The sequence below is a fragment of the Ascidia mentula genome, chromosome 1, assembly GCF_947561715.1.
Source record: "Ascidia mentula chromosome 1, kaAscMent1.1, whole genome shotgun sequence".
In the NCBI taxonomy this organism is placed as follows: Eukaryota; Metazoa; Chordata; class Ascidiacea; order Phlebobranchia; family Ascidiidae; genus Ascidia; species Ascidia mentula.
In genome coordinates, this window is record NC_138566.1 from 26,495,679 (window position 1) to 26,519,315 (window position 23,637).

Below are 23,637 nucleotides of genomic sequence, written 5' to 3' on the forward strand. Positions count from 1 at the left end.
CAGCTGAAGTTTTTTTTTTTTATAAACCACACATTATACGTGAAAGGAAGGCCATTGTAACAGTTATCTTTCATTGATTCGTTGTTGTAAGTTTGTTACAGCTTTGCATGTCGGCTCGTTGGTCTAGGGGTATGATTCTCGCTTCGGGTGCGAGAGGTCCCGGGTTCAAATCCCGGACGAGCCCAGAATTTTATTTTCCTAATTTCCCTTTCTATCAATGCGTGAAAAGCTTGGTTTATAGATTCCATATTCGTTCGTAACATCAAAAATAAGTGGCGATTTTTATTAATATTTCTGGCAGTTCGCAGAATATAACCTACTTATCCCATTATTCCTTAAAAAAACGCGTGCGGCTCGTTGGTCTAGGGGTATGATTCTCGCTTCGGGTGCGAGAGGTCCCGGGTTCAATTCCCGGACGAGCCCTTTTTTATAAAACTCCCAACAAACATAGGCTAATCAACGCGTGTTCAACGCAGGTTTCGATCACAGCTTGTACAACAGGGGGATGCACCGAAAGTCCAACCACCAGCGCAAGAACCTTCCCCGCAGTACCACGTGACCTTGATCCGCCAATCGCTACTCCAATCACACAGCGACACGTCAGCGTACAGTGGAAGCCTCCCAAATATCCGAACGGACCAGGTTAGAAATCAAATCAAACCAACGCTGAAACTAAAACATGTAATTTTTGCATTTATGGGCAATGAAGGCAACACACAAAATATTCAATTTAACTTGACTACCTAAAAAAGATTTTTTTTCTTACTCACCAAAACTACTATGAAGCTCTTTTCTATAAACAAGTAAGAATATTTCATTTTTCCCAAATTAAACACAATTTGTATTTCTTCTCAGATATTCTTTATGAGTTGAGTCGAACCATCGTCAGACAACCTCTACTACCTTCACCACCTCCTTATATCAACGTCAGTCAGACGATATACAGAGGAACTGAGTTCATGTACGAAGATAGGAGGTTGGAGAAATACACGACGTGCCAATACAGACTGTCTGTGTTTAACAGTGAAGGTATAGGACTGTGACTGTATAAATATTTGAAGAAAGAGGGATTAATTTTCCAAAAGTGATTAAATAAAAAAAAGCAACGACGCGATAAATTTGGAAAGCAGACATGTCATGGGTTTTCCAGCTCTTAATTTGGAACAGAAACGTCTTTTTTTTAAACAAAACCCGCAATGCATCTCTTAAAGTGCATATGACACGTAAAAATCAAACATGTTAACAATCAAACTAAGAAATGTTCATAACTTTAGAACATTTCTGGCGAAAAAAGTAGCTTGATACGACGACTGGTTTCTGAGATACAGCTGATCAAAGTCGCACTTTTGCCGCTGCGAACGAAATCGTGCGAGAGCGAGATATTGTTGCGTGACGTCATAGAAGGCTCTTCGGTCGTGCGCGAGTGCTGGCAGCAAGCCTTATGCGTAGGAATGGAAAACATTGTAAAACTGGTTTAAGCATAATATTGCATTAAACAGGGGACAAAAAGTGAACAAGTGCAATAAACGGATTTTGATTTAAGCTGAAGACAGATGGCCGCTGTTCGACCTATTATGTCTTTAGTTGTATAATAATAAAACAGTTACTGGGACAGGGTGTTCTTGTTGTTACAGCATTTATGAACGCTAACGTGATACATGAACTTTTGAAAACACGACAGAGACAAACCGTTAGTTTAGCATTGTCGTTTTGTCCATCACAGTTATGTCGTTTCTGCTATACCCTATGGTCTTCTGTTAATTAGGGACAAATAAGCCTTTGATTCGTGACGTCACAATGACAAATTTTGGTGTGATGCAAAACCCTGTCCTGACCTTTATGGTAACGTAATCTGTGGATTCTTCTATGTTTGAAACTATCCGATATCTGTAAAAACAGGCGCCTTCTCCTATCTAAATAATGCATTTTTTCGACGCAAGTGCCTTATGTGATGTCCTTTTCTCCTCAGCACAAAAGGTTTACGATTTTTGGTCGCCGTTACTTTTCGTGCAGTTTTCTACATTTTTTAGTTACGTAGAACCGTAAACCTTTGGATATATGTTTGTTGTAGATGTACCTTTAGTTTTACGCAAAGTTGTCATGGCCGTGTCATATGCACTTTAACAGAACAAATAGAACTTCCATCCTGCATGTGAAGGAAATAATCATATGACTGATTTCCTGTGACAACTAAAAGTTAATGTTCTTTTACAGTTCATATCTCAGTTACACTTATCACTATTTTTAAGACTGTTATTTAAACAAACACCACGTTTCTCTCCAGGTTCGCTCGCGAGTGACGTAACCACAGTGACGACACTGGCTGGGTATCCAAGGTCACCAGGAATGTTAAATGTAGCGGTTCACAACCACACTTCTGTATATTTGTGGTGGGAACAACCGGTTATGTCGGAGTTACAGGTGATCATAGATCAGTTGCCCAAATTATTTTAATAACTTCTGGGGTGAAGTGAAACATATAAAGTCACAAAGCTTTCAATAGCATAAAACGTGATGGTCCTCTTGGAATGAATTGCAGAATATGATAAGAAACAAAGGGATTTAATTTTTTTATGTTGCAAATCATCAATGTCTCGTCAATAACAAACCACAAGACTTACTAAACACGAGACTTATGATAAATAAAATTGATATTTTCCCGATATCACAAGTCAGGGCTGTGTAAAACCAAACACCATGAGGTAAAGTAGTGTGCGCGGCTCGTTGGTCTAGGGGTATGATTCTCGCTTCGGGTGCGAGAGGTCCCGGGTTCAATTCCCGGACGAGCCCTTTTGATTAAACTCATATGCAACTTGTATATGAGATAATTTAACGTTTTGTAAACACGTTGTTTTGTATGTACACCAGATGAAAACACTTTTTCATTATATAAATAAACCCTACAGGGTGAAGTCCACACCTTTTACATCAGATACAACGCCAGCAAGTACGATGTTAATGAAACCTTGACTTTCGACCCGACTGTTACGTCACTGAGATTGGGTGACCTTCACCCTGGCACGAGGTACACGTTTGACCTTGTGGTGGACAACGGGGCTTACAACGTGACCTCCGAATCGAAAGATGCAACAACTGATGACGGAGGTGGGCAAGTTTTTTTACCCAGGAGTAAAACTTACGGAAACAACAATATCTTCTCTGTCCTACCTTCAAGCGTCTGCGGTGTTTCGGGTTTTTCCGTCATTTTTGCTACTGTTGTTCTCCTAATTGAAAACAGTCTGTGTTTTCGGGTGTACGCTGTAGCAAAAAGGCATTGGTTTGTACCTCCTGGCGGTCTTTGCGGTAGTTTTAAATTTTTTGGCCGTTTTGCTTCCACCATTCTCAGAATTAAAAAAAATCTTCGCTGCAACAAAACATCATGATTTTTTTATGTTTGCAGCTCCTGGAGGTCTCAGCAAACCAGTGGTTTATTCATTAAGCGCAAAGGAACTCCGAGTGAGCTGGCTTGCTCCGGTCCAACCTAACGGGAAAATAATATCATATGACATCATCCTTGATGACGTAAAGATTGTGACCAATCTAACTGAGCCGTCCTCTTACATCATAAGAGACCTAAATCCCTACACAATATACGAAATTAAGGTGAAACGGCTTGAAAAATTTAAATATTTTATATTTTTATTACCAGTGTCATTTACTGAAATAACAACTTTTTCTCTGGAATTTCTGTGTCCAATAATAGAATTCTGTGAGCTGCATATAGTCACACCAAGATGCACTGATGAGACCTTATTGGTTGAAACAGCCTTATAGGTTGAAACAGTAGCCATCTGTATGTGACTCACAAAACCATTTTCCTGTTTATATCGTTCGACATTTTTTCAAATAGTATTTTTCCTGTTTTTATCCAAAACACAGCTTGAAGCCTGCACCGTTTACGCATGCGCAGTGAGCAACGCGTCCTTGGCAACCACCTTGGAAACAAATCCTACCGGAATAAAGAATCCAAGTTTGCAGGTTCGACGTCATATTATTTTTGAATAGAAAAGAGAAAATACTTAACTTACGGCTTTGGGGCAAGTAAGGTAGGTAACCGTGTTATAAATCTTCATAATTTAGCTGTGAGAGTTACTTTGATTTACTTTTAAAACTTGCATTTGCCGTTATTTTTCTCTTTAATTTTGTCCCCATCGCCCCCTGTTAAAAAAAGTTTAATGTCAAATTCACGCAACAGTGGTTTTCATTTCTGTTTTCTTATTGTTTCTCAATCGGCTTAAACTCTTTTCCATTAGTCAGCGAGTTTGTTTATGAATGGGGTTATTTTTCTGACAACGTTTTTCGAATAATATAAATTGTACACACCGTATATTGATTACAATCTGCTTTCTTAGCAAAACTTGTTTTTGTTCGATTGTTTACAAATAAAAAAGCAATTAAGTTACATAACTCATATTCTGCTGAAGGCAATTGACAGCAGAACTGTCGAAGTTACTTGGGAGAAACCGAATCTGCCCAATGGAATTCTACGAAGTTATCAGTTAAAGCGTAGATCCCTGATTCCATGTTCGGATATGTGAGTACTTTGCTATCCATAATGAAAATATTCACACTATATCCAATAACAAGCAGTTCGTTGTCTTATTTTAGTTTACTTAAGGTTCATCAAATTTTAAACAGATTCTTGACCTTGTTAAACATGTTTTGTGCCTGGTAGCGTTCAATAAGTTGTATTAGCTAAGGCGTAACTTTCATTCGTAGAACTATGAAAGGGCAGAATCGCTATTTCCCTGTCTATTACCTATGTTACCAGCTTAGTGTAAACTAGACGAAATATTAAGGTTTAAATCAAGTTGAATATGAGATAAGTTTTGTTGCCATGCTTTTTGGTAACTTGTATTTATGTTCCACAATGCCCTGGCTACTTTGCCAGTGAACCTATATCATGAAACATATTTGCTTCAACTTGTATTATATAATAACGTTTGTTTCCTCACTTTTGTGCGAACATAAGGAATAACACGGACGTCGATGATTTCATGAGGTAAACTTTTTTCAATGTCGTGGGGAATTTATTGATTTACTGAGTTTGTCATCTTTGTTATCAAATATATGAATCACAAGTACGACATCTAAAAAATAATGTGCCTTTTCTCATAGTCATGTTTTGCTTCTGTAGTTTCTGTTTTTTTTTTGTAACACTTTAGAAGTTAGAAACCAAAAACCAATACGACGCACTGTAGTGTTTAACTCGTGCTTTGCGGTAAACTATTTTAAATAATTTGATCTACTCGTGTCCCAATTACAGACAGAAGCAGCCCGAGGTAGATTGCGTGTATGTGAAATGTAGCAGGGAGGAACGAGTGTGTGGAGATACTTGCTTCTCACCAACCAAGCAGGTAAAAATGGGTTTGGTTTGGAAATTTCGACGAAGTAAGTTCTTGACCAAGAAAGGCGTTTACTGAACACAAGGTTAATTGGTCGCCTAATTGAAATAAAGTTCTATGCTTACAAGTGAGCAAGAAAGATTTGGAAGTGAAAAAAATAATGTAGCAACTTATATTTATTTCGAACTATTTACATTATATTTGCAAAACAACTCAGGTTTGCTGCAGTGGCACTTTATACGATGTCGATGGATCGAAAGAATGCTGCGACTCGAATTATGTCGCCATCAGAGGGCGCTCGAGTGACGTTTGTTGTGGAGGTCAGTTCCACCCATGGACCAACGGGCGACAATGTTGCGACGGACGATATTTGAAGGTGAACACTTATACGTTGCACTGTATCTATAATCATCAAGTAACTGTGTTCATAGGCTGTATTCATAATCTTTTGCAGGTTTGGTTAAGGACAAAACTAATATTAACTAAATGCACATTGCTGAAGTTAAAACAAATGTAAAATGCAATGAAAAATATGTCGAGGTTTTGATAATATAGCACTACTGCATATAACCAGCGATAGAAAAATATTGAATATTTTATCAAAAAAACAAAACAGGGAATCAACAACTCTTATTTATTTATTCACCCCTTGGAATTATCTGACCTCCCCTTTGCGTATACCTCTGGTTAGAAACCACTTCTCTTGAGCCATACGAATCCACACAACACCAGCAATACTTGTGGGCGTGGTTGACTTTCAAACATTATCTTTCCTCAGGTGTCAATAGGAGAGGTTTGCTGCAAGGATCCGCTAGAGGACCGCGTATCGGTCGGGGCGGGCGATACTTGCTGCGGGGGAGTTCCCTATTTCAATAGCGGGTTGCAAGTGTGTTGTGACGGAAATTTACACGACGCCTTTGAACAGCAGTGCTGTGGTGGAAAGGTGGGGGTTCATGTTTATGCTCGTGATAAACTACATTTGAATGTGATTCCTTTCTATTTTGTCTGTTACTATACACAGCAACTTGACGAATTTAAACTCATACATGAATTATTAAAAAGTCGCCAATTCGATTAAATGATCAAATCTAAAAAAACATTGTTTTTATTAAACCAACACAACTGTTTCAGATGATTTCAAGCAAAAAGGTTTGCTGTGGTGGAATATCCAGAGGTGTTGGGTTCGAACCCTCGCCCTTCCAGTCTTGCTGTGGAACCCGGTATGTGGAATCAAACTCTACGATTTGCTGTGAAGACAAGAGATCCCACAAATTCATGGTAATACATTTCCCATTAACGCATTCAATCCGTACTTAGCTCTAGAACTATCTTCTTATCGTAACTTTTTTAACGAAGTCATCACTAGCACTGTTAGCAGTTGAATAGAAAGAAGTATAATTTCGTTGTAATTTAAGAATATGCACTGCAAGAATCGAAAAACTGCATTTTGGGTTGAGAAATTGAACAAAAAGCATGATGTATTTTTGTTGATAAGAATTACCGAAAACGTGTTTGTCGCCATGATTATTTCCTTCAACGCCACCACAGTAATTGTTCAATATTGCTCCATGTTTTTATTTAATAGCAAACTGGGCGTAATGGAAAATTCTAATAAAATTGTACCTACATACACAGTTTAAAATAGTTGGCCTGTGAACGCACAATTTTGTTGGGTTGTTTATCGTTTTACCCAGATTGAGTACAAAACTACTTTACCCAATACATTTTTAGTGGTTAGTTTGTATACTACCAACATTTTAACAGTTATAATAGCTGTGTTAACTAAAATAAACCAAACCCAAATTGCACCAGCCAATCACGTATCTTCAGGTTCACCCAATCAGCCAATCAAAACCATCCACGTGTTGTTTGACGAACCTCATCTCATCCGACCAATCATGTTGTAACGGAGTCGGCTACGATCCCGCGGAGGTTATGTGCGCTGACGTAGCCACTACGTCACTCGGTGACGTCACCGTGCCACCGCACTGTGGGGAGGGGATGGTTTGTCCTCTGGAAAGGTCAATGTTTTCTGCATGTGACAGGTATTCGAAATTGCACAAATTTTATCAAGAAATGTTTGGAAAGTTTGTTTCAAAAAGTGAAAAAAGCAATGATAATGTTCACGTTTCTAATAATTAATGCTCTCAAATACTTGCATTGGAAATGGACTTACACGTTTTCCCATTTTAGTACTGCAAACTAAACAAGTAGAAAGTAAAGAAATCCAATAAAAAAACTGCCATGTTGTCTTTGTTCAACCTTTCACCATAACAAATAAGCATCTGACGCAATATTTCCAGATGTGATTTTGATCGTGAATACTTTGACTGTTTCCGTGCAAAACCACCCAAAGTGACGTCACCATACCTTCATCCCGATGACGTATGTCCCACGTCATACATGGTTGTGTTCTCTGGTCCTCCACATGTGCTGTCATTTCAAGGTAAAAGTTTTTTAAGATTTGTTCGTTTGCCTTTCACGATTTCCGGTTTCTTTGCATAAACATCGTAGTATACTTAAATATTTTCAACAACGTCATAATAAACCCTATCAGTCGTTTGTTTTGCAAGACTTTTAATTGATAACTTATATATTTCGCATATGTTTAAATTATCTATGTGCAATAATATGGCTTTTTTGCACATATATTACATTGGTGTGTTTTGCCTTTTGCACTATCGGTTACCAAGCAGATCCGTTTGGCCAAAGTGCGCTCCACAGTGGTTCGTCGTCTCTGTTGTTTGGTACTCAGTATAGGGTACCCAACAGATCGACGTTGACCGAAAGGTACCACAAAGTGCCTGCTAGTGTAAAATGAGACCTTACAGGTCGAAACAGTGCGTGTACACACCCTGTCTGAAGATTTTAAATTATCTGCTATTAAGTTTTTGTGGACCATAAAGCTATTTGGAGATTTCTACAATATAATTCCTCCACGTTAATAGTTATTTCAAAAAAATATTTTAAACAACACAAAACGTTTCTCAACCAACAAAACTGATGTTTGTTCCCCAATCACAAGAACATAAAACCACCCAAGGAGATAGAAATAAAGTAATTAATCCTGTTTCAATTCATCCAGATGGCGAATTAAATCCCTTCACAAAGTATCAATACCTGGTCGTGGCTGAAAACAAAGCTGGGATCGGTGAGAGTCAACCTAGTGATGTTACCACCCCTCAAGCACCACCTGATGACGTGGAGACGCCTGATTGGACGTCGGTCGACCGTGACACAATCACTTTAACTTGGAAACCACCTGGAAAACCAAATGGTTAGCAATATATAAATGTTTATTTCTGAATTCATACAAGTTTCTTTCCATACGTGGAAATGTTAACTTTAATCTTCACGTTATGACGCAGGAGTAATCACGCATTACTCACTAATGCGTGACGAGTTGGAGATTTGGAGCGGTCACGCTTGGCGTCACACGGACACACGAAACATTCTTTCGTACAGAGAATACGAATATGTTTTGAAGGTGAATATGTGGATTATTGTTAATTGCGAAAAATCCTGCAAGTATGGATTCCTATATTTCTCTTGTTGAACGTCCATCAAGTATTTTTAAGATGATATCTACGACTAACCTAGGTGTATTCGAATAAGGATGCTGATGATGCCATTCTACAAACCTAACTATTGTTGTGTAGTTAAGTGTGTGTAGCCTGGTTTAAGCCATTAGGATGGAATACCTAATGTGGAAATTTATCAGTGGCGTTTGGTCAGGTATGCACTAAAGCCGGATGCACCAACAGCGCTCCCGTGCGGGCCACCAGCATCCAAGGGACGCCAGATTACGTTCCGCCTCCACGAACACTGGTCACTGGACCATATCAGATTGTGATCACGTGGGTGGCTCCACCCAGACCGAACGGATTCATTCAAAGGTACGCTTTTATTAAGTAATAAAATGTCCTTGTTGCTCAATAAAAGACGTAAATTTACGCTTTTGTGCTGCTTGGTCTCTAGTTAAGCTGTAATGCCTTTTCATTTCTCTTGTTTTCGTAAATTGCGATGACATAAAGATGGCTGCGGTCAATAAACATTTCCCTCCTTTACTTTTAAACTAATTGAAAGCAAAATCCTTATCAGCGTCTATTTCGCACTTTATTGAAAATACACAACATTACAAATGAAAAGGTACATGCTGAACGAGACTGGAGTAAGAACCATATTTACCCTCGAAGCTCCTACTTCGTCTGAACAACTTCGATTCGAACACAACGACTTGCTTCCCTACTCCCTCCACACTTACACAGTAACTGCCTGTACTTCTATTGGGTGCACGGGGAGCAATGAGGTATGTTGAAATAACTCTAAAATGTAAGAATACAGATATTTACAGTTGATTTTATGCCAGTCAGATGAACTGAATTACCAACCAGAATATTTTTAAAACAAAATCCATTTAGGTAAGTAAACGTACAAGCGAGGCGACACCTAGTGGGGTATGGCATCGCCCTGCATCACTCGTTGTGAACGCAAGAACGGCAGAGTTGTATTGGGCAGAGCCGGAACATCCCAATGGCGTCATCAACGAATACAGGTAAAGAGTCACGAGCTTACATCAAGTCGGATTCCTGAGCAATGTGAACAAATTGTCCCAAGCAAAAGCCAATTAAACAACGGTTTTACCCGTTGCAATGAAAATTGTTTATCGAACCCCTACTGCAGATTTGTTTGTTTAATCCATTAAATCTTGTTTTCCATTTCTGCTTGCAGATTGTTAAGGCGTTACAGGAATCAACAACGTCCCAACTCACCACCAGGTCAAGTGATCAGTCAGGTAGAAATGCTTTATTGTTTAAATGTCAGAAGAAAAAAATCTACGTTTACGCTTTCTTCCATAAAGTTAACACATATTAACACCCTCCAAATTGAAATTCAAACTCGACCATATATAACACACAACCAGTCTATAGGCCTGCCTTGTAATGTGGATACATATAGCTCAATGCCTGACAGAAAACATTCGCTAACTCTAACATCTACCTTCATTGCAGTCACCGTGGCAAGTAATCTACTCCGGTGGACCTGACGTCACCACTTACACTGACGTCATGCATACGCCGGGCGCCGTGGTTGACTACAGACTTAGGGCGTCCAATGGCGCCGGTTCGGGCCTCAGCCCAATCTACTCCATTCAACTCCCTCAAATTGTTCCGAGTCGTTTCCCTACCGTCTCCGTAGAAGTACTCGGTCCCACCTCTATGCGCGCAAACTGGAATGACGTCATAAGCGACTATGGTAATGCAACAAATATGTATTATGAGGTGGTGTTGCAGCGTGGAGGGAGTATGGAGGAGATTGAAGGAACAACAACAGCCACCACACTTCGGAGGAGAAGCAAAAGAGAAATTGAGGATGGTTAGTATAGTATTGAACCAACTCTACCACGGGCACAAAATGCTTTTTAAATATTTTTACCATCTAAGCTCCCGCAGTTTACATGTAGACTAAATGCGTGCGTTCATGACAATGCCTTGTTTTTGAGTCACCCTAAAATTAGAACAGCAGCTTTGTGACGAACTATACAATAATGTAGTCAATATGTGTACTAGATTTCGTTATGTTAAACTTACTTTCATTCAATACAGATTTCGGTCAAGAAAACGAACCGCTTTCACATGATTATGACGTCATAGTGTTGATTCCAGTCGGGCACAATCAGAGTCACGTGATAAACGATCTCACTCCCGCCACGAATTACCGCGTTCGAATCCGCACTTGTTATGCATCAAATAACGTCACAACCACCGATTCTAACGTCACAGAGCGTTGCAACGTCGGCAATGCAGCGTCGGGTGGAACCGACTCAGCGCCACCAGGTGGACAACCGTCGCCAAAGTTGAAGGCAGTCGGTCCGCGGGCGATTGACGTCATTTGGGATCCGCCAACGGAGCCTAACGGCATAATTTCAGGATACAGGTTGTACCGGCGCCTAGCGGATCCGAAGGATTCGGATGTGGTATTCGATAAGCTGATTTTTGTGGGAGAAAATGCGTTGCAACGTTCACATTCTGATGTTGATCCGGAATTACGGCCACACACTAAGTACAAATACAAGGTGAGCGCAAAGAGAAATGTATTTTGTGGTTATTAGATCAGGTAGTCCATGTGCAACTATTCATGTAGCTTTGGAAGCTGAGGTAAGCGCAAAACATTGCAGAAAAACATTTTTGAGAAAAACTATTTGTTGAGGAGCAAAATCCTTTCTTCATATTTGTTTTTGTGTAACTGTGCGGATTTAATGTAGCTGGAATGTAGATTTTTGTGACGTATTATAAAGTTCACTGACATCGCAGTCAAAGGCATTGCAACCAGGCTGAATCAAATCCTTTTTCTGCCTTGTCATGCGACAGCATGATACACTTCCAGTTTTGTCACATATAAACTTCCTATACTTCAATTACAATACATTGGGCAGAAATACCCGACTGCTTATGGATTATCGCACGAGAAATGTTTCGATTAAAATATCGCTTCACACAGCAAACTTTCCACTTCAGGTCAAGGTGATGAATGACAAGGATGAAGCATCGAGTGATTGGTCTGAAATCCTAACATTGCCTGATGTCCCGACTGACATCGAACCACCTCAAGTGGAAGCCGTATCTGCGTTTGCTGTACGAGCTCGTTGGAAGAAACCTGGTCGTCCTAACGGAATCGTCACCAGTTACAGGTTGATGCTGTGAACATTGTTGATTACTTCCTCCTTGAGACGAGAAACGTTTACTGGTTTAACGTATTTAAATACAAATGTTCCATTATATTTTGTTCTCGTAACTTGTTTGTCTGTGTTTTGTCTTTTACTTCTACCGAAGGTCACTTTGTTAAGTTTCAATATCATTCACTTGAATATTTGCCTTGTCTTTGATGACAACACACCGACGATGAAAAAACAAACAAAATAATCTTTTCGTGACGTTTAAGATTGGAGTATCAGAAAGAGACAATGGACCCCACCACCAATCATCCGATCGAGACGGCTCTGACCATTCACTCATCCATTCACGACGCCACGTTCAGCGGTCTCCAACCCTACACCGAATATAGGGTGAGACTGGTGGCTGTCAATCAAGCACTGGAAGGGCGGAGCGACTGGAGTTACGTGACCACGTTGTCGGCGCCACCTATCGAGGTTGGACCTCTGGTTGCGAGTCAGATTCCCGATGGAAGAGCGATGTTGTTGACCTGGGAGGAGCCAATTGTTCCTAATGGGGAGGTAAGTATGTTGTAACTTATATGATTGATTAACTAATGATACATCACATGGTTACCATTACAAGTGCAGCCATCTTTGTATGGTTGATTAGTTGGAAATAAAATATGTAGTTTTTAGCCGAATGAGGAAGTTAGCATGTTTGTGACATCATAATTAAACATACGTCTAATCCTGAATGAAATACGCAAGCCATCTCAGCACCACCAGCATGACTTGAGAAGCCCTATATTTTAAACTGCGCAAAATTGTCATATTTTTATTACATTAAATACTGCACTGCACTGATCCAGTTTTTAGCAACGTTTGTTTCACGTTGATTATTTCTGTGTTGTAACAAAACCACTTTCATCGCAGATCACCCTCTACAGAGTATACGAGGTCGGGTTCGAAGAAACTCCAATTTACAATTCCCAAGCCAAGAAGTTCTTGTTTCGTCGCCTCACCCCATATACCAACTACACCCTCGTGCTTGAAGCTTGCACCGGCCGGGATTTGTGCACCCGATCCCCGCCGTATCGTTTCCAAACCGCCGAGACAGCGCCGGACGATCAACCACCTCCTACAGTTCAGTTTTCGAATGCCACAGCTGTTATGGTCTCCTGGACGAAACCATCAAGAGCCAATGGACGCATCGCAAGCTATCACGTGATCAGAAAGGTGCTTTCCCGGGGTAGCGGGGTAAGTACTGAACTAAATGTGTTTGCCTACTACTTAATTTTGCATTTTTTTCTGATTATTAGTTTTGGAAAATGTCAAATCAGAATATTACTCTTTTTCTCACAACCATACAAAAATCAATACATATTGAATGTTCACAGTGTAGTTATAGTTGAGGGAATGATTTTATGCCTACTCGTTTCGATTAAAACCCCAACATCATCCTTTTAACTCCACAGAGCCAACGACGAGTCCACAAGAGGGAGGTAGATAGTTTGGATGAGACAAACGTTGGACATTTGCAAAATGACCAAAACTGGTCACCAAAAAACAGGTAGTTTTGAGTCATTACCCAAGTTGAACACAAATAGTATGTAAGTCTTATTTTACGTCATAGGAAACGCAGACAAGTTGAAATAGACGATTATGGTGGTGGAAATGTTGTTTATGCCGTCATGGATCCCGTTTATGACGATTACAATTATAGCGATTCCGAAGTTGAACCATACACGAGATACAGTTACAAAATCCGAACAAGGACAAGCGCAGGGTAACAACTGTGAATGACGGATAATATTGTTTTATTGCCTGTGTAACAAGTTCGTAAAGAGTACATTTTTAGTGCTCCTTACTAAATCCAGTACAAGGTTCGTTACAATACCAAGCACATTAGATGGCCTAACTTACACTTACACTCAAATAAGATGTGAATGCAATACGCGTTTTACATCGAATACAAGGTCTGTCATACCGACACCACAACGCATGATTTCTTTTCCATTGTCAACCCCAAACCTTCCTAACGCACCCTATGTTATAGTCACGTGGACAGCGAATGGGTAAGCACCGAAACCCACCAAGCCCCACCTAAGGGACTTTCCCCGCCTGAGGTATTTCACCCAAGTGACAACAGCGCTACGTCACTAGTGGTCTCGTGGCGCTTACCGGAGCGTATCAACGGAGTGCTGCAGACTTTCAGGGTGCAAAGAAACGGTTCCACTCCACTGAGTTTTCCGGTGACGCAGTTCCGCTTCACTGATCGTGACCTTCAGGTTAGTTACGTCATCAAAGCTGCGATAATTTTGAAACGAAAAACTGGCATTTTTTAGCTTAAATATGCTGCATTCGATTTTTTGTGACAAATGTGATGCAACCTTTCTGAGGACATTACTAAAGTATTACCTACATAAAAGCGTCCGGAGTATCTTCTGTGTTGCTGATTTAATCATCATTTAGTTCCAAATACGTATTTCGACTTAATTTTTTACCAATTTTTCAGCCGTACACAGTCTATGCTTACACGGTGTCAGCTTGCACAGCCGGGGGTTGCGTCATGAGTGACGTCACCACCATGAGAACCTACGAGGAAGCGCCATTGTATGTGGCGGCACCTAGTGTCGGTATGTGCGGGTCAATTCAAAACAGCTTCTAAAATGTTAAATTCTGACACTGATTCTTTTGACAAAGTGTGTAGCAAGTCAAATATAAAAACATAGCTTTTCCAAAATATTGCATGTTAGTTAAAAGTGCTCTTTTGTGTTTCTTTAGTTCCTTACAACTCGACAGCCATCGAGGCGGCGTGGGTAAGGCCCAAGATAGCAAACGGTGTTGTTACTCTCTACCGTCTCCTTGTGGACGGTGTGACGAGATTTGAAGGATTGGATCTCGGTATCATTGTGGGCGATCTGAAACCCTACAGGTTGGTTATGTGTCTTTCTGTTCAAATGAGATAAGTTTCAAAGAAAGTTTCGTCATTATTAGAAACTTTAATGTCACCAACGAATGAACATACAGCGCAACTTTTATAGTTGAACCAGCGTATATGCTCGTATGCCAGCCTAAATAAAAAACAAACGAAGAATTGTATCACATTGATCATAAAAATGCAAGTTATTTTAGGCGCAGAGCACATATGTGTGGACCCGGCCTAAAAATGTGCTCTCCTAAAGTAGATAGCTTTGTAGCACACACATGAAGGTTAAATGCTTGATTTGATTTCCGCCAGGATATACACCGTAAAGTTGGAGGCATGTACAAACAGCGGATGCCGTGAGAGTCCGGAAGCGGAAGTTCGCACGCAACAGGCGCCACCTACCGGCATGAGAGCACCAGAACTTCACGTTACAAGCCCGAATTCAATAGAGGTGAAGCACCGAAAATCTCACCTTGCACAAGTTCAATTTTAAATTCTTCCCATATATTAAGATTATTTGGCGAGCTCCCGAGCATCCCAATGGCGCCATCAAACGGTACGAAGTGCGCAGAGGAGGCGAACTTGTCACAGTTGGTGACGGATCAACAACAAGGTTGGTTGCTATTGAAATTCAGATGAGCAAGAGTTTTGTTCACACGACATAATATAAGCGGCGACGCGGTCGGATTTGGTTTCTCTCAAATGATGTCGATTAGTTTTAAAGATTTCCCTAACGTTAAAAAATGTTCAAGTTGTAAAACGTGAGGTATATCGGGCTAATTGATGAAAGCTTTTGCACATACCTTTGTGTTCATTTCCAGGACACAGTAAAGGCAGAGTATTTCGGCCTATATTGGGTTCGTACACAACACAATCTCCGTATATTACATCTTGATTCAGATATCACGACTTCGGATTAAAAGCCGGCACCACGTACACCTATACGGTGGTCGCGTTCAACCCGGTTGGAAATGTTGAAAGTCGACCCCCGATTTCTGAAACCACCGACCCGTCTTCCCCTTCGGGACTTCCCCCGCCCACTCTCACCCCCACCTCTTCGTCGTCTATCCGGGTGAAATGGGAAAGTCCCGCTAACCCCAACGGGGTGATTACCAACTACACGCTGTACGTTCGTCACGTGACAATGATGGATCAAAAAGTGAGAGGAGTTGCTTCCATTGTTACAAATTATCGTTCATCGTTTTTTTTTTGTACGAGAGGTTTGTTTGTTGCGTGCTGTCTTCCACGTTTCCATAAATGTTTGAAGACGACTAAGATATGAAAGTGTGAAAATTGCTCCATTGTTAAAAACTATTGTTCGCTTTGATAGTTTTTTCGTCATGTGCTGAATGTTTACAATGTTTCCAATATCGTTTAAAGAAGAACTAAAAGATGATTTGTTATTGTGTTGTATATGATGCACGGTAGACTCCCAAACTCCTAGAAATAAACTAGTTGATGCCATGTACTTAAGTCGTCATAATATTTAGACCAAACCTTACAGGATCTATCCTTTTAACGTCAAAATTGTAACATTTGCACTCGACTGCCCGTAGGTCAGCAAACGTTCTCTTCAGGGAACTAACTAAAACTACAAGTGTTTTATGATGAAACTTTGCTTCTAACATCACATTTAAATTTTTCAGCTCTACAATTTCTCCGGCGCAGTATTCACATACGAAGTGCTCGGTCTCAGTTTCTTCGAGGAATACATCTTCTGGATGCGAGCCTGCACAGAGCAGGGTTGTGTAATGAGCGAACGAAGATTGCAGAGGACCATGGAAGCTCCGCCAGCCAATCAGATGCCTCCCATTGTCACGTTACCACATCGAGATCAGGTAGCCTGCTTAAATTTACCGCCAAGTCACATGTCTGCAGAATATCTTCTCCAGAAATAAGAATATGGTCAGAAAAGTAGCAAAGATTTAGATCAATATTAGCCGGTGCGTTTATACAGGAAGCCATATCACTGCAATTTTACCATAAATACCTGAACCCTAGGTTACTCTGGAAGTTACCTGGCTTCCACCACGTGAACTTCACGGTATAATAACCGGATACCATCTGTTCCGGCGCCGTTTGATCGAAACGAGGCGAGGAGGGGAATCCCTCGAACCGAAACTGATCGCCAACGTCACCGAACATTCGTACACAGGTGAGAAAACTGTGAATATTTTTGAATTTTTGTTTGCACCAATTAGCTTGCAGTGTGGTGCCACGTGACTGGAATTCACCTCATACCCCCCAATTACGTCATAATCTACGACTGAAGTCTTCCTTTTTCTTTCAGATTACCAAATCCTTCCCTACACTCAATACCAATACAGAGTGATATCAAGTAACAGTGCAGGGGAAGCCCCGAGCAAATGGTCCTCCACCATTAGATCTGGAGAGGCGGCACCAGAGGGCGTACCGGAGCCAAGCTTTAGTGAGGTTACGTCACGTTCTGTAAAAGTTTACGCTGATGAACCCGAAGTCGCCAACGGATTGATCAGATTTTATCACGTGTTTATGCGAGCCAATAAAAGCAGAGAGACGCCAAAATTGGTGAGTTGTGTCAAAACCAACTGAGAATATTTACCGATACTGAATAACTGTAGAAGTTTAATTGCAGAAATTCCGCTTCAAAAATAAACCCAAAGTTTGTAGGTATTAACCTTGTTGCATAAAACAACAAAAAAAGTCAAAGTTACTCATCACAAAATTAGTTGAGGAGATGTTCATGGTTGAAATATTAAAAGCTGAAATGTTTGACATTGAAAAGGTCGGCAGAGCAATCGGGGCAGAGCAGACTGTCATTGGTTTGCTTCCTTTCACCACCTACCAGTTCTACTTGCAAATGTGCACGCACGAATCACTGTGTGCGCGAGGACCTGCAGCTTACGTCACAACCTTACCGGCGCCCCCTAGCGATCAGGACGCCCCCACTGTTTCAAAGGTTGGAAGTAACAACTTGACGGTCAGTTGGAACTACCCACGTCAGCCCAACGGAAATATTACCAAGTCAGTTTCAAAATTATTAAACTTTTTCCTTTTTCTTGTTTATGGGCGGTATTGTTACTTTGCTTGTTAGTTTTTCGCTTCTAAGTTAATACAAACATAATGCAAACAATGTTGATATTTTGCTTAAATTTCCCAACATCTGGTACTGATAATGGGAACAATGTATTTCTCATTGCTTGTTGTGATTGGCGTTTTGGTGATTTTCATGGGTTGTTAATTAGGATTGTTGATATTTGCACTTTTGAGTTACACGGTCCGTTGTTATTATGACGCTAACAACCTTTTGAAAGCCACAATGATTATTGAGCTTTCTACCGGTAAAGTCTGATCAGTGCAGCTCGTAGCATTTACCTAACTTTTAAATTAGACGGCACAGAATTTTGTTTGCAACCTTAATCATTTTGATTCTGAGTTTGCGCAACGTCTAGTACCGACAATGGAAACTATATACATTACCTCTTACAGGTACGAACTGTTCGTCCGCAAGTCTTGCCCCGCGCCACTGCAACCGTTTCCGCAAGAGTGCGCAGCAGAGTCGCCGATCATGTATTACTCGGGACGACGTCACAATGCTTTGGTTCGAAATCTTCGCCCGTACACGCGTTATTCCTTCCAGGTGAGGTCGTACAATGATTACGGAAGCGTGGAGTCTGAGTGGAAGTCGGCGGTAACCGCAAAGACAGGTAACACATCAAAACTAGTGTAGCGGTAATTGTGGTTCAAAATGCAACCAGAAGTTACTGTTTAAACCTAATTTCCACCTTTAATTAATCGTAACTCTGTTCTTGTTGTCTAAAGAAATCATGTTTATTTTACTCTTTGACAACCATTCGAATGATTGCCAAATGCGTACCCGAAACACAATCTTTATGAAACCTGAAGCTTATCCTAATAAACATAAACATTCATACACATTTTACATTCTAAACATAGCAAGTTTCAACAAACGATGTTTTGTATTCTAATGTTTTCCATGAACAAAATCAAATGATCTGATATTTTTTTTCCACTTTTATTCAGGTCCTATCTACGTGCAACAGTTCGTTGTCCATAGCAACATAACCGTCATCGTCATCAGGTGGTCGACGTCATTTGCGCTTAACAGCGCCCTCATGCGGTATGAGGTCATGGATAATCAAGACATGATTTACGCCGGCACTGATCACGTGTGCAACTTGCGGCGAACGTCGCTAAAAGGTTCGTTTTCGGTTGTCAAAATTAAGTTACAATGTTATGTTGCTGCCAGGCACATTGTAATTAGTCTGTTCTTGTGCACAATTAAACGCAACTTTTATGCACCGATCTATTCAGTTAGGCTTTCTCAGTGTAAATAAAGTTGAAATGTTAATGTACCTTGGAGAAATCCTCGCTGTTCTCTCACAAGCCTGAAACCCTTTATTATCTAACAACAATTGTGAGGAAAAAATACTTTTGCAGTTCACCGCTTTGTAATCACCGCTTATACTGACACCGGTTCAATCAAATCTCCAACACTCCAATACGACACGACGAAGGGAACCAATGGAAGTGAGAATTGTGTCTTATTAATCCAAAGTCTTGACTACAGTATATGCTACAAACACTTGTCGCTGTTTAATGCACACAAAGCACTTGCTTTTAAACAGGACCAGTCTGGTTAAATTTAAGAAAGTAATTTTCGGCCCATTAGCATTGTTTTGTACATAAGAAACCCTGTTTAAAAGCATGTGTGTGTGTATTACTACTAAATCGCTCGCCTGAGGCCTGGATAGATAAGATAAAATACACAGAGAGCGCTTACTTTGTGTTATTACTGGAAGCAACGATCGTCATCGGCTGCAGTTGTAATTCAAGCCCTCATATTTAATACTCAAGGTCATTTATGGCCACTTAATTCGTGACGTGAAACCTTCAAATCTACCTACATTCTACAGACATACTCGTTCCCAGCGAAGAAGAAGACCCAACAGGAAGTGACGTGGAAGGAGGCGTGGACCTCGCCAACGCCCAAATTCCAATCTACCAGAACGTTTGGTTCGTGGTTGCCATGGCAGCCGTCGTCATGGTAGTAGTTTTCACAGTGTTCCTGGTGGCGTTGCGCCGTAAACAGGCGCCAGAGAGACAGCGCTCCCCACTAAAGGCGCCACCATCCGGCCAAAGAGTGCCACCGAGTGGTGATTTGCTTGCCAGTACGATGCCTCACCATAAACGCAAAACTTACAGCGTTAATGTGAGTTGTTGAGTTTTTATGAAATGTATTTGGGCAGATTCTGAAAACGTTGTTCTACTTTGTTTTTCCACACAAAATTAATTGTTATCACAGGAAAATTTCCGTGAATCTTCACCCAAAAGAAGACAAAAATTATTCTTTCTGCAACAAAATATACAAATGACGTCAAACAGTAAATATTTTAGAGCGACTCCATGAAGTCACGTGGTCTCGTTCCGCGCAATCGTCACTTTGGATCAATGGAATCATTCGGCCGTGACCACCACCAGATCGGTGACCATGATATCAGTTTCGACCAATCAATGTTCAACGACAAGCACGTGATCGAATGCGACGACCAATGGGATCGCGTTTACAACGACAGCCTCGCTTACATCAGTGGGACCCCTGGATTTGAAAAACGCAGGTTGCCACGTGGCGACAGCGGATTGGTCAGCAACGTAAGTCGGAAACGCGTTAACTTTGCTGATTACAGGGTAGACAGGGTGCGGTTTCCAAACCAGGACCGATACCCAGTCGACCCGGTAATTCAGGATAATATCAGTGATGATGATGACGTATTGTGTGATGACGAAGTGGCGGCTACCTCTGTTAAGATGACGTATTTACCGATGCAGCAACGTAGGCCCGAACGTAGAATGTATTTTCGTAAAAGACGAGAGCAGGAATATCCACTGACGTATTATTACGAGAAAGACGGACCTTTTACAGTGTTGTGAACGTATGTAAAGTTTTAAGTTGAAACATTAAAGTTTCAATGTATCATCCATGCGCAAACAAAGTTTAATTTCTTTCATAAAACAAAGTGACCTGTTTATTTATGACGCTCTGAAAAATTGATTGTTTTTACACGCTTACTGTTAATCACTGGAAATGTCCCAAGTAAGTGTGTTTCCTGCTTATGCTTGTAACAATAATATCTATAACATATTAAAAATAAATAATTTATGAATAATATCTATATATTTGCTTTGGCATACGGAGTAATGACCTGTTTATAATTTCGCAGAGGTTACAGACATCCAGTTATTAAATCTTTATATTTTGCTTTTCAGTCTGATGAAGACGATCCAACCGACCTTCCAGTGAAAGACACTCGTTTAAATTTGACCGACACTCATTTGTGACCATATTTTTTATTCTTTGATAGAAGTTTTAATGTTTATATGTACTGACTTGAATATTTTTTCGACAATAAAAGATAGCGAGTACTTTATGTGCATTCCTATTTGGAACAATTAAAACATGCGACAGTACACAGTGTCCTTACCAGCGGCTTACCTAACGTGTCACTCAGCAGTATTTATTTGATTTCGACAAACTAGATCCCGCTTCATAAACAAAAGTGACCCCCAAACCGACAAAGAACCGAAAATGGTTTGGCAACGTACGTTTTGTTATGATCTGAATGACTTTTTGATACATACACGTTTCTGTCTGTGTGTGAAAATCATTATCATTATTGCTCGATTTGTAACTCATTCTAACACTGTCTGCCACTCCACAAATACAATTCGAAAGTGCAGATTCAGGATATGTAATCGTGATTAACCGGATAAAATGGTAGCCTTTCTTATACATTACTATTCGAAAATTACACAGATTAAATCAAATGCAATGTTGCATATGTTTATCACAGCAAAACCGTTCTTACACCAAGCAATGTTTATATCAACGACTGAAAGACGGTTTCTCCTCACATACTCTAGTTTCATGCTTTGTTCTGGAAATCGAAAGCGGTTTTAAATACAAATACATAGATATTGCGTTACTCTGTATGAAGGTAAATATACACATATTGCGTTACTCTGTATATGGAAGTAAATACATGCATATTGCGTTGCTCTGTATGAAGGTAAATATACACATATTGCGTTACTCTGTATATGGAAGTAAATACATACATATTGCGTTGCTCTGTATGAAGGTAAATATACACATATTGCGTTACTCTGTATATGGAAGTAAATACATGCATATTGCGTTGCTCTGTATGAAGGTAAATATACACATATTGCGTTACTCTGTATATGGAAGTAAATACATACATATTGTGTTACAAAACTCTGCATGCATTTATTTCCACAGTAACCTTTAAACGTCACTTACTAGTTGGATTAATTTCTATATATGACGGGGCTTTATTAATCACTACACGCACTAAGATGCCACGGGCACAAAGTGACCAACGGTTATCACCTCTTCGTGCATCTTTCTTTCTTGCTTTTAAGGCCGTTACCACATTTTATTCGTCACGTCAATTGCATCACCCGATGAACCGAGATTAAGCTCGCGAAAACTCGTGCGAATAAAGTTGTTTAATAGTCAGTCTTTTCAGAACATCGAAAACCCAGAACTTCGCAACTTGCTTATCGCGCGCTGCGTGAAGCCACATCCATTAATATGTAACCAATCGACGCTGTGGGCGCAAGCAATCAGTGCACCGCAAGCTTTGTCGGTGAGCACGTTATTCGACAAATCCAGTTCCTTTATCTAAAATAAAACAGAAATTTGAAGCTCTTTATAACTGTTTAGAGAACATTAGTAAATCGGGGATTTGAATCCCGATCTGATTTGCAACTTGGCGTTTTAGCCGAGTCAAAAATAAAAGTTTGTGCTTGTGGGCGTATATTGCCAGCCATTTATTTGTTCAGCAATGTGGAACCAATAATATGAATTGTGTAAGCTGCAGACAGATGGCCACTGTTTCGACCTAAAAGGTCTCATCAGTGCAGCTGCATGGTGTGACTATCACTGGCCAAACGGCCAAGCAAAGACTTCCACTTTGTGGTGACTATTTATTTGTTCGTTGGCGAGTGTTTGCTTTGCAAACAAAGTTGGTTGACTGGTAAAGCAGACTGCCACAAATTTATCAGCATATTCCATGTGTGATTTAGTTGCGGGTGTCCATGGTTTGAAGCAGTGCTTTAACCTAACTTTCAAGATGACGTAATTTAAACATGTGCATATTCTTATTTCCTTACGGGTCTTTCCCAATAAGCAATCTGTGAACCAAGGTTTATTATGCCCTGATTTCCAATCCCACATTGAGCAAGTTCGACCACTTCGATATTATAAATGCATCTGGATAATGAAGTGGCCCCACGATCTCCTATCAGGTTCCTTGACAACCTGATCCTCTTCAGCTTAAATAATCAATAGAATATTTAAGATAACGTAGCGCTTGTGCATCGTTAAATGTAGTTTTACCCGTCTCGGCATTCTTGAAATCCCTTCAGCCAGCCCTTTTACTCCGGCGCTACCTATATTGCATCCGTTCAAATCTACTTCCGTGAGGTTGTGGATACAACGTCCGACTGCAAGTGCCCCGGTATCCCCAATGTTATTCCAGGAAATCAACAATTTCACCTGCAAATATTTCTAACACGTTGTCCATGTAAAAAATGGCAAAACAAACAATTGTGCACGGTCGAAAAACACTTTCATCAAAGCTGGAGTGTTCTTTATTTAAGATATATGTTGTTATAATCGCGTA

At 40.3% G+C, this 23,637-nt stretch overlaps 2 protein-coding genes and 3 non-coding genes across 5 annotated transcripts in view; 4 read left to right on the forward strand and 1 right to left on the reverse strand.

The window, feature by feature from the left end:
- Nucleotides 1-21,268, forward strand: part of LOC145890843 (usherin-like) — a 39,344-nt gene extending 18,076 nt beyond the window's left edge. Inside the window, 42 exon segments of the mRNA XM_082981891.1 lie at nt 477-642; nt 856-1,029; nt 2,285-2,421; nt 2,907-3,105; nt 3,401-3,603; nt 3,880-3,978; nt 4,425-4,534; nt 4,973-5,002; nt 5,267-5,357; nt 5,563-5,721; nt 6,124-6,288; nt 6,477-6,623; nt 7,176-7,390; nt 7,649-7,791; nt 8,431-8,622; nt 8,714-8,832; nt 9,081-9,241; nt 9,495-9,654; nt 9,767-9,900; nt 10,077-10,140; nt 10,358-10,721; nt 10,964-11,421; nt 11,864-12,036; nt 12,288-12,579; nt 12,934-13,275; nt 13,497-13,786; nt 14,057-14,288; nt 14,516-14,636; nt 14,785-14,935; nt 15,242-15,380; nt 15,442-15,542; nt 15,830-16,088; nt 16,576-16,767; nt 16,931-17,084; nt 17,220-17,476; nt 17,694-17,932; nt 18,398-18,615; nt 18,953-19,129; nt 19,370-19,459; nt 19,846-20,141; nt 20,327-20,581; nt 21,197-21,268. Of these exon segments, the coding sequence (XP_082838017.1) occupies nt 477-642; nt 856-1,029; nt 2,285-2,421; nt 2,907-3,105; nt 3,401-3,603; nt 3,880-3,978; nt 4,425-4,534; nt 4,973-5,002; nt 5,267-5,357; nt 5,563-5,721; nt 6,124-6,288; nt 6,477-6,623; nt 7,176-7,390; nt 7,649-7,791; nt 8,431-8,622; nt 8,714-8,832; nt 9,081-9,241; nt 9,495-9,654; nt 9,767-9,900; nt 10,077-10,140; nt 10,358-10,721; nt 10,964-11,421; nt 11,864-12,036; nt 12,288-12,579; nt 12,934-13,275; nt 13,497-13,786; nt 14,057-14,288; nt 14,516-14,636; nt 14,785-14,935; nt 15,242-15,380; nt 15,442-15,542; nt 15,830-16,088; nt 16,576-16,767; nt 16,931-17,084; nt 17,220-17,476; nt 17,694-17,932; nt 18,398-18,615; nt 18,953-19,129; nt 19,370-19,459; nt 19,846-20,141; nt 20,327-20,581; nt 21,197-21,268 (7,740 nt within the window).
- On the forward strand, nt 113-184 carry Trnap-cgg (transfer RNA proline (anticodon CGG)). Its single transcript has one exon. It is a non-coding gene; the product is annotated as a tRNA-Pro (tRNA).
- Trnap-cgg (transfer RNA proline (anticodon CGG)) lies at nt 352-423 on the forward strand. The gene has a single exon. It is a non-coding gene; the product is annotated as a tRNA-Pro (tRNA).
- Nucleotides 2,719-2,790, forward strand: Trnap-cgg (transfer RNA proline (anticodon CGG)). The gene has a single exon. It is a non-coding gene; the product is annotated as a tRNA-Pro (tRNA).
- A 443-nt stretch (nt 21,269-21,711) lies between the features above and the next one.
- On the reverse strand, nt 21,712-23,477 carry LOC145912740 (uncharacterized). Its single transcript, XM_083000323.1, has 3 exons — nt 23,352-23,477; nt 23,126-23,287; nt 21,712-22,634 (listed from the first exon to the last, which is right to left on the reverse strand). The coding sequence occupies exons 1-3, from the start codon at nt 23,361-23,363 to the stop codon at nt 22,476-22,478; spliced, it is 333 nt and encodes a 110-aa protein (XP_082856449.1). The 5' UTR covers nt 23,364-23,477; the 3' UTR covers nt 21,712-22,475.
- Nucleotides 23,478-23,637: the final 160 nt, after the last annotated feature.